This window comes from Triticum dicoccoides, chromosome 1A (genome assembly GCF_002162155.2).
Source record: "Triticum dicoccoides isolate Atlit2015 ecotype Zavitan chromosome 1A, WEW_v2.0, whole genome shotgun sequence".
In the NCBI taxonomy this organism is placed as follows: Eukaryota; Viridiplantae; Streptophyta; class Magnoliopsida; order Poales; family Poaceae; genus Triticum; species Triticum dicoccoides.
This window is the reverse complement of record NC_041380.1, coordinates 108,781,128-108,791,890: the sequence shown is the minus strand read 5'-3', so window position 1 is coordinate 108,791,890 and position 10,763 is coordinate 108,781,128. Positions and strand designations below refer to the sequence as shown.

The following is a 10,763-nucleotide window of genomic DNA, read 5'->3' as shown; positions in this document are numbered from 1 at the left end:
GCTCCAACTAAAGTAGGAGAGACAGACACCCGCCAGCCACCTTATGCAACTAGTGCATGTTAGTCGGTGGAACCGGTCTCACGTAAGCGTACGTGTAAGGTTGGTCTGGGCCGCTTCATCCCACAATACCGCTGAAGCAAGAAAGGACTAGTAACGGCAAGAAAGTTGACAAATCTATGCCCACAACAAATTGTGTTCTACTCGCGCAAGAAGAACTACGCATAGACCTGGCTCATGATGCCACTGTTGGGGAACGTTGCAGAAAACAAAAATTTTCCTACTCGTTTCACCAAGATCATCTAGGAGTTCATCTAGCAACGAGTGATTAGATGCATCTACATACCTTTGTAGATCGCGCACGGAAGCGTTCAAAAGAACGGTGATGATGTAGTCGTACTCGACGTGATCCAAATCACCGATGACCAGCGCCGAATGGACGGCACCTCCGCGTTCAACACACGTACGGGACGGGAGACGTCTCCTCCTTCTTGATCCAGCAAGGGGGAAGGAGAGGTTGATGAAGATCCAGCAGCACGACGGCGTGGTGGTGGATGCAGGGCGTCACAGCAGCAGGGCTTCGCCGAGACTACGAGGGAGAGACGTAACGGGGGGAGGTGGAGGCGCCAGGGGCTGGTGTATCAAGTCCCTCCTCTCCCCCACTATATATAGGGGTGCCAGGGGGGGCGCCGGCCCTAGTAGATGAGATCTACTAGGGGGGGCGGCGGCCTAGGGGAGGTTTCCCTCCCCCCCAAGGCACCTAGGGGTGCCTTCCACCACTAGGACTCCTCCTAGGGGGAAACCCTAGGCGCATGGGCCTATAGGGGCTGGTGCCCTTGGCCCATGATGGCCAAGGCGCACCCCCTACAGCCCATGTGGCCCCCCGGGACAGGTGGCCCCATCCGGTGGACCCCCGGGACCCTTCCGGTGGTCCCGGTACAATACCGATAACCCCGAAACTTGTCCCGATGCCCGAAATAGCACTTCCTATATATAATTCTTTACCTCCGGACCATTCCGGAACTCCTCGTGACGTCCGGGATCTCATCCGGGACTCCGAACAACATTCGGGTTTCTGCATATACATATCTTCATAACCCTAGCGTCACCGAACCTTAAGTGTGTAGACCCTACGGGTTCGGGAGACAAGCAGACATGACCGAGACGACTCTCCGGTCAATAACCAATAGCGGGATCTGGATACCCATGTTGGCTCCCACATGCTCCACGATGATCTCATCGGATGAACCACGATGTCGAGGATTCAATCAATCCCGTACGCTATTCCCTTTGTCTATCGATATGTTACTTGCCCGAGATTCGATCGTCGGTATCCCAATACCTCGTTCAATCTCGTTACCGGCAAGTCACTTTACTCGTACCGTAATGCATGATCCCGTGACCAGACACTTGGTCACTCTGAGCTCATTATGATGATGCATTACCGAGTGGGCCCAGTGATACCTCTCCGTCATACGGAGTGACAAATCCCAGTCTTGATCCATGTCACCCAACAGACACTTTCGGAGATACCCGTAGTCTACCTTTATAGTCACCCAGTTACGTTGTGACGTTTGGCATACCCAAAGCACTCCTACGGTATCCGGGAGTTACACGATCTCATGGTCTAAGGAAAAGATACTTTGACATTGGAAAACTCTAGCAAACGAACTATACGATCTTGTGCTATGTTTAGGATTGGGTCTTGTCCATCACATCATTCTCCCAATGATGTGATCTCGTTATCAATGACATCCAGTGTCCACAGTCAGGAAACCATGACTATCTGTTGATCAACGAGCTAGTCAACTAGAGGCTCACTAGGGACATGTTGGCGTCTGTTATTCACACATGTATTACGATTTCCGGATAACACAATTATAGCATGAATAAAGACAATTATCATGAACAAGGAAATATAATAATAATGCTTTTATTATTGCCTCTAGGGCATATTTCCAACACGTCCGAGTATTTCTGTAATCACTCGGGCCAAATTGTGTCTTTCACAAACTCGTTCTGCAAAACTGCAACCGATACGGGGGCTAATGTTGGGGATATACATAACAAGTAGGTCCACAAAGGATAAAAATATCATAAATCATGGGGTCCACACATCAAGTGGGTCCAGATAAATCTCATCCAGACATACTATCCACTCGGACGTATCGACGTACCATCCACTCGGATGACAGGCAACCACTCAGACGTATGACTCACTTGGATATGCGAAGACCAACGGTCGGCAAGGCAGTCAAAGCATCATCCTAGTAGTAGGCTGGCATTATGGCATCAATGCTCCACTTTGTAACATAAGAGGTTAGGGGTAGCACACTCTATATAGGCCACACATAGCTAAGGGCCCCTGCTCTCATCTCTCTCTCCCTCACCACTAGTCTCAAGACTTAGCTCATGCATGGAGATCCGTTCTCCCCTCTCTCACACACAAATACACTTCATGATAGATAAAAGAAAGCCTCTCCGAAGCACGAGACGTATGGTTGTTATCTCCACCGTGAGAGGCCCGAACTCGCTAAAATCATTTGTGTCACCCGTTTGCATCTCGATAGATCATGCTCCTTTACCCTACCCCTTACTATTGTTGGAATCGTTCCCACGACAGTGGGAGGATGCGGCAATGAAGCATGACGTTGACCACGTCAGCCAGCTGGAGGTTCTTCTGACTGGACGACCATTTGATCCTCTTGATCAGTGCCTCCACCTCGTCTGGGTTCTCCCAAGCGATGCCCAAAAGAGACCCCATGAATTTTCTTTTCTTGTTGAGCTTTCTTTAGAAGAGTTGAAAAACCCTCAACACAGAAGAGGAATAGATACGATGATAGAGGATCACACTGTCGAAGCCCTCGATGAGAGGAAACTATCCGGCGCATCGCCATTCAGTTTCACCATAACCTTGCTGTCATAACACATCTCATGACCATGGCTGTCCATGCCTGAGAAAATCCAAATTGTGTCATCATATTATGCAAAAAAGACCACTCCACAATCCACATGATCCATCATGTCTAACTTAACCGCACATAACGGCTTCTTTCTTTTTCTCTTCCTTATCGCATGTACACACTCATACGCCACTAGGACGTTATCAGTGATAAGTCTCCCCTTGACAAATGCACTTTGTTCCTTAGAGATAATAATGGATAGAACACTTTTTAATCGGAGAGTGGCGTTTTGGCTCCTAGGTGTAGATACACCTATTATGAAATATGTATAAAAACACATTTCGAAATTTTAAAAAAATTCAAGAAAAATCTCGCGTGTACATCTGGACATCCTATGGTCGCACACAAATTTTTGGTGAAAATGGACGTTTTTTGTGGCATGTGTGAAAAATTAAAAAAATTGCCTCATGAATAGCTATAATCAAGCATCAAAAATTGTCTTTTTTACACAAACCAAAAATGTCCCTTTTCTCCGAAACTTGGTGCACCCACATATAATGTCCGGATTTATACGTGCGATTTTTTCTTAAATTTTTTTAACTTTATAAAATTTGTATTTAGATAATGGGTGCATATACACCTATGAGCCAAAGTGAATTTCCGGCATCGGTTGGCAAGGACCTTGGCCGCGCCCGCAATATTGTATAGGACATTGCACAGACTAATTGGCCTAAACTAAGCGCGCTAATCGGATGACTGTGCAGTAGACCGGCCCAAAATTTATGCACTTCCCATGAGCGTGTGTGTGTGTGTGGCTGCTCCGTGTGAGTCAATGGCCCGTGGCAAGCATGAGCGATTTCGTCGGCGGTCCACTCTTGTGTTGCGCGTGAGTATTTTTCGTCTGATGTGCCACGACCGGCTGGAAGCTGCGTCCGACCCAGCCAGCGCCAACAAGGAAGCCTCGGTCGCACCTTCCTTCCATCCATCCTCTAGGCCTCGATCGGTCACAGTGCTATAAAAATCCCATCGTTCCCACTCACAAACCAACCCAACACCCGGCGGTCCACTATCCAGATCCAGATTCTCTATCCTGACCCTGCTCCTGCGATCCCCAACCGACCCTGCTCCTGCGATCCCCAACCCCAATCCAAGGTATGCGTGCACCAAGAACCGTCTCTGTCCCGTTTGTAGATCTGCCGAGGACCGCGCTCTAGTTTCTTGATCTGCAACCTTTTTCATCTCTGTTTCGCGACGCCAACTCACGACTGGATCCGGTCGCTGGTCTCTGCGTGGTTTTGATTTTGATCCGACCAGGAACAGACCAAGAGCAACAGGGAGACCATGAGCGCCATGGTCGCGTCGTCGCTTAACCCGGAGGCCCCGCTCTTCATCCCGGCAGCGTTCCAGCAGGTGGAGGACTTCTCACCGCAGTGGTGGGACCTCGTCAAGTCCACCGCCTGGTTTCGCGACCACTGGTACCACCAGCACCAGCAGCTCGACGATATGGCCGACTCCCTCATGGCCTTGGAGGCCGAGGACGCCATCGCCGTCGAGGCTTCGCAGCCGCAGCCGCCAGCGGCACTCAAGATTGGTACGTATCGACCAATTCACTCTCCACGCCTATACATGTACAGTACTGTATATGATATGAGCGCTCAAGTAAAAGATGAAGCAAGACTGCAGTGAGCTCATCACGTATGTGCTTCTGTATGTGCAGACGGGGTGCTCAAGGCGCTGAGCCTGGCGTCCCCAAGCCCAAAGGGTGGCTTCTCGGAGAAGCCTAGGTACACCGAGAAGCCCACCAAGTACGCCGGCAGCCCGAGGAGCGGTGGCGCACCGCGCTTCATCCACCAGCCTCGCTAGGTTGGGATGTCAAGCTTCAAGAATCGAGCAAATCCTGCGCCTGCAGTGATGCATTGCTCTGGCTGCCGCCGCCGTCTCATCTTTCAAGTCTTCTTCTACTAGTAGTAAGTAGTGGTGTCCGTTTGTATATTATATTAAGTACGTAGAAATGAAATGACCTAAGAAAAAGGCAACAAAATGCAACCGATGTTCAGTGTGATTTGCCTTGCAAGTTATGTTCTGCTCAGTGCGTGTGATGGTTCAGCCTCGTTCGCTCCTCGCTCCTTTTTCACCCCACGTACGTCAGAAAAAGGAGCCAGAAAAAAGAGGAGATAAAAAACAACCCCGACCCCACGAACACCCCGTCCCATGATCCAATCTCCCCCGACCCCTCCGCCCTCGTTCAACCTCCCCTCGTACGATAGAGGAAGGAAAAAAGGCGCCTGCTAGGCGTCATCCGGCTTATAACTTGCAGTTATAAGCCGCCTTATCTACCGTCCGATATGATTAATCAAGGCCATCAGTTTGTATCCCCGCATCACAGTACGTCCACAGCCCCGCGACATTAACTGATACAAACCGTTCAATGGCAGACGCTACCGAGATCAGAGCAAGCAGCGCTTGCCGTCGGCCGCATGCAGCACGCATCACAGTACGTCCACAGTCCCGCGACATTAACTGATACAAACCGTTCAATGGCAGACGCTACCGAGATCAGAGCAAGCAGCGCTTGCCGTCGGCCGCATGCAGCACGGTCGGTGTCGTGGTGGAGCTGCAATGGAACAAGATATGATTAATCAAGGCCATCAGTTTGTATCCCCGCATCACAGCACGTCAACAGCCCCGCGACATTAACTGATACAAACCGTTCAATGGCAGACGCTACCGAGATCAGAGCAAGCAGCGCTTGCCGTCGGCCGCATGCAGCATGGTCGGTGTCATGGTGGAGCTGCAATGGAACATCGCCGGAGGTCGCCGCTGCTGTAATGGAGCATCACTTGGCTGATGGTGCCGTGGTGGAGCTGCAATGAAACATCACTGGGGGTCGTCGCTGCTACGGTGGAGCGTCGCCGGACCGTCGATCCGTGGTGCTGTGATGAAGCATTGTCGAACCGCCGACGTCAGCGGTGCTTCATTGCAACCTCGCCGGAGCTTCCAACGACCGCCGCGACGCTTCACTGCAACCTCGCCGGAGCTCCAACAATCGTCGTGGCGCTTCATTGCAACCTCGCCGGAGCTTCATTGCAACCTCGCCGGAGCTTCATTGCAACCTCAGCCGTGCTCCATGGTAGCACCCCGACAGCCACCGGCGAAGCTTCATTGCAGCGTCACCACCACCACGCGGCCGTGCTCCATCGCAGCACCGCTGCCCGCCTGCCCCGTCAAAGCTCCACCGCAACACCAGACTGGTGCCGCCGAAGCTTCACTGCAGCGCAACGCGATGGCGTCGAGGTGCTGCGGCGAATCAGGCGACCGCGATGGCGGATGTTGTGACACAACAGTGCGGCGAGCCGGCGACAGCGATGCTGCGATGCAGACGCGGTGGCGACAGAGCTCTCGAGGCCCGATGTTGTGATGCTCCTCTCCTCAACCTCCCCACTGCAGCATGTGCGGCGAGTGGTGACCCGCCTCCAACACCATCGTCTTCTGCAGCTCCGGTGGCCACACCGTACCGTCGCCCCCCTTTGGAGCAGCGATGCCCCGCGATGGATCTCTCACATGGGTCCTAGGATTTGTGTTGGAGCTTCGCCGAAGGGAGAGAAGGTGAGCAGGAAGGTTGTTGACGCCGGCGACATGGCTCCGGCGGTGGGTTGGACGGGATTGAGGGGTGAGAGAGAGAGGGAGGAGATGGAACAGAGAAGAGATGGGGATGAAGAGAAGCGCTCCAGGGAAGACCAGGTCCTTCGGCAAAGAGATAAGATGGAGGACGCGTGGGCATGTGGGCCTGTGAGACACATGGCGTGCTGTGAAGGAGGTTTACGAGAGATAGAAATCATCCGGTTGATTGTAAACGTTTTCCAGAAAAAAAATCTACCGAAAACATCGCGCACCAAACCGACGCAAAAACAGTGAAGAACACACGTCCTCCACCTTCTCCCGGACCCAATCTGCATCTCTTGGCATCCGTCCTCGCTCGCACCCCCGCATGGAGGGCTCACCCCGCCCCGCCGAAGGCCTCGTGCACGGCGGACACCTTGGCGATCGAGCTTGCGGGGGCGGCGCCTCGGGGACGGCCCGGTCATGCGCGGCAACGGCGCCGGCGGCGGGGGGTAGCGGGCCACGCAGCAATCCATCTGGTAAACCCCCAATCTATTCCTAGCCACAGCCGCAATCCTGGCATCTCCTTTCCGGAATCGCCTCCACGAAGAACTTGCCATTCATGCGCGACGCCTTCATATCCATTGGGTTGTTCCCCACGTTTCCACCTATGCTTGCCTCCTAGCCATCGTCGACCATGAAGCAGCAGCACAACGTGGTCGGCGGATTCCGTCCCCGTGGTCATTGGAGGAGCCGTGCCACCTGTGACCAGCGGTCTGGGACGTAAAGCCGTCTGTGGAGGCATGGAGATACCATGGAGACGTACTGGAGACTCCAGGGAACTGGACACGAACGCGGCATGGATTGTATTGTGCCATGTCGGCAGCAGTACGATGAGGGGATTTGATTCCGGCGAATCACGGGGCCACGGTTGCAGGCCCAACGCCCCTGCTTCGCTAAGCCCATCGACTTTGGCACAGCAAGACCCAGCCATGTCGCCCATACCATGGTTGCCTGAATCATTGGTGGGTTCATGCTCCAGGAGCATGTGATCCTGTAGTTTCCTCGCAGCCCATGGTCAAGTGCCCATGAAGGAGATGACCAATATATTGTCACAAAAGTGCCTTGGTTAAGTCAATCTATCATGGTGCCATATTATTTTGTAATTGTCGCTGCTGATTCTACTATTCAAGTGTAATTTTGTAATTACGTGTTTTCTCACTTCGCAATATCTCTGTTATCTGCTCCACTAAAATGTAGGGATTTCATTTACAAAATTTCTGCATATTTCTGAAAATAATGAGAAGTCCATTTCTCTTTGGAGCACAGATGAACATTACATATTTTTGAAATTTCTGGGAGAAATCCTTGCATGAATGCAACAAGTTAGCTCCTAAAATATAACACTAAAGCTTATCAAAATTATAACACTATGCTCATCCATTAATCAAAATATGTATTGAACCATTTCGATGTTGTTTTTGTTGTATCTTGATTTCTTGAAAATATAGATGTAACATACTATTAACAACCAAACAAGTAACTTTCTCTCACGAAAAGACTAATGGACGTAATTTGCCAGGAACACAGTTGTGACATACACCAAAGATGAAAAAAATGATTGATGCGCTTCTTAGGAGAAGAAGTTAGCAATTTATATTCCACTTTTTTATTGCACGTGATAGTTGGTTAAAAGATTTGAAGTCACCAGCACGGTACTGGTAAATGGTTCCTACATTGCGGAGATGAGGTTCAGTTTGTGTCTTTCTTCACGTGTAAATGATAGATTTGCTTGATGTGAGAAAAGTGAGTTTTTTTAAAAAAAAGTCTCTTTGAATTTCTCATAGGCACATATTTTACTTGTTGATAATTCAATTAGGGATCCTCTCATGGTTGTTTTATAAGTTGTAATAGTGTAATAAGTCATATCTCTGTGTTTAAAATGTGCAGGTGGAGAAAAATTCACTGGACATGACCATTGCAGGAAAGTCATGGGTGTTCGGAACACAAAGAAGTTCTAAATATTGCAAGTTGAAGTTTTATCTATGCTGCTCGGTATTTTCGTTTTCAATTAACACTCTACGAATGATATTTGATGCTTATTTAAATAACTGACATGTATGTACTATGACATTCCCTTAGCTCGTGCTCTTGGTTTTTCTCTAAATCAATGTTTAAGTCAATGTGTATACCTCCTACAAAAATGATAAGTACATGTATGAAAAAGAGAGTATGAGAGACAACAAGATATTCCCAATCCTGGAAGGTAAGATATTCATGGCAAGATACTCTCAAGTAAAGATAAGAGCATCTTATATTCCGCATAAACAAATGCAATTAAGCTTCCACCCTCTCCGTGTATTCAACGTAAGGTGTTAACGTGTTAGCTGTTGTGCAAGCTATAGTTCTCTTTGTTTGACTAGCTATGTTGTAAGTCGATTATGCTATTACCCCAACAATGGAGAAAGATATGATTCTGGGAGAAGGGAATTGGTATGCATGCTGTTTTCTAAATGATCCGTCTGCGGCTTCTTGCAGGCATAACTATTGAATCTCTTCAACAAGTTTTTTAATGCACTCTCGGCAAGTGTGCATTGTTCCCCCTTTTCCCAATATATACAAGGTTACAGAAGCCATTCTTGTAACTGATACTGTACAGTTTGTGTTTGTTTGATTTCGTTAGCTACACATTGTATTTTATTATTCTTTACGTTTCTTGCAGCCACAAAGTGTTTACGTACTCCCTCCGCTCCTTTTTACTCTGCATATAAGAATTGTCTGAAGTCAAACTTCATAAAGTTTCACCATATTTATATGAAAAAATATTAACATCTATAATGCTAAGTTTATACAATATGAAAACTAAAGTCATGACGCATCTAATGTTGTTGATTTCACATTCTGAATGTTGGTATTTTTTTCTATAAACTTGGTCAAAGGTCACAAGGTTTGACTTCAGACAAATCTTATATGCAAACTAAAAAGGACCGGAAGGGGGTATTAGTTTCATTTCCTCTGCTAGAAACCATATTCGTTCCTTCTACATTTTCTGGTAGCTACAGAAACGTTATCTTTGTGGCACTCATAAACTAAGGAGAGACACATATTGACATTACACAACGTGCAGTTTTTATTATTTGTAAATAAGAATTTTAGTACATCATCCTCTATCATGGTAGGTTAGAATAGTTTCATTTTCATCTCCCACAATACATGATGAATGATTCATAGATTTACTAAAGGTCAAAAGGTGTCCAAGCGGTGATAAGGTATGGTTGTAGTGACGATAATACTGGAGCAACTGCAGTTGAAGAGAATGAAGGCAGAGGAGAAAGATTTCGCTTTATCTTTTGCGACAACCGACAAGAGAGTGGATAAGGGGATATGACGTCTGCCTGGAAGAAATCACTAGGGAAGAGACTTTGTATTGTTGCTAAGAATGTCGCCATATTTGGGAGATATTTCTACATTATCAAAATTGTTTTGTTAATTTTTTTAATTCCGTGTCAACGCACGGGCATTCGACTAGTAGTACTAGAATGCACCCTTGTTATTGCGTGGCCAAGCAGCTTAATTTTAATTATTGTTTAGCCTTTTCTAAAGATAAAGATGCGTCGCTGTTGGTTGTTGAGATGCCATTCTCTTCTGATTTATTGTTGATTGATTGCTGCCATGATCTCCATGGGAGTTCAGAAGTAGCTGGTGCTGGAAGATGACAATATTCAGTTCGATTGGTTTATGACAAGTATGGTGTTCAGCTCAGCTATATACACTGATTCTCAATGTTGGAACGTGCCTTCAGATTCGGCAGCCATGGCAGCTGTTTAGCTGCGGGTTATAGTTGAGATTTTTTTTTTTTGCGAAACAGGTTATAGTTGAGATTGTGCCCTGTGTTTGTGGGCTAGCAGATAGGAAACTGAGATGGTAATGCATATGATTTTAGCGTGTTGTAAAACTTGTATCATACCGCTGAATAAAGTTTGTGGGCTACCAAATAGGAAACTGAGATAGTAATGGATATGATTTTAGCGTGGGAAACGTTTGGGGCCGGGGCACCGGCAGAAACATTGGGCCGGTCTCCCTCTTCCTCGCGTCTTCTTCATGGGGCGCGCGGAAGCCCTCTTCTTCTGCCCCCTCCTCCCCACCCCTTCCCCATCCCTTCCCCTCTTTCCGAGCTGCGACTGGGCCATCACGAGCTACTTCGCCGGCGGCCAGGCTCCCCTCGCCGACTGCCATGGCTGCCTGCCGCCATGGACAGATCCA

The 10,763-nt window shown here is 48.4% G+C and overlaps 1 protein-coding gene and 1 long non-coding RNA gene across 3 annotated transcripts; both read left to right on the top strand.

Moving 5' to 3' along the window:
- The first annotated feature begins 3,897 nt into the window (after positions 1-3,897).
- On the top strand, positions 3,898-4,989 carry LOC119365548 (protein EARLY RESPONSIVE TO DEHYDRATION 15-like). Of its 2 annotated transcripts, none has more exons than XM_037631193.1 (3): positions 3,898-4,052; positions 4,221-4,491; positions 4,618-4,989. In XM_037631193.1, exons 2-3 carry the CDS (start codon positions 4,242-4,244, stop codon positions 4,761-4,763), a joined length of 396 nt encoding a protein of 131 aa, XP_037487090.1. In that variant the 5' UTR covers positions 3,898-4,052; positions 4,221-4,241; the 3' UTR covers positions 4,764-4,989. The 2 variants fall into 2 exon arrangements, with proteins under 2 accessions (XP_037487090.1, XP_037487087.1); XM_037631190.1 differs by having other exon boundaries at positions 4,215-4,491.
- Positions 4,990-5,459: 470 nt separating this feature from the next.
- LOC119365541 lies at positions 5,460-8,683 on the top strand. The gene is made up of 2 exons (XR_005175586.1): positions 5,460-7,039; positions 8,451-8,683. It is a non-coding gene; the product is annotated as an uncharacterized LOC119365541 (long non-coding RNA).
- Positions 8,684-10,763: the final 2,080 nt, after the last annotated feature.

Excerpts from the sequence above, each read along its gene's own strand:
- LOC119365548 (XM_037631193.1), top strand. The coding sequence starts at position 4,242 with ATGAGCGCCATGGTCGCGTCGTCGCTTAACCCGGAGGCCCCGCTCTTC. Across the intron at positions 4,492-4,617 it reads GCCAGCGGCACTCAAGATTG|ACGGGGTGCTCAAGGCGCTG; the intron begins GTACGTATCGAC and ends CTGTATGTGCAG.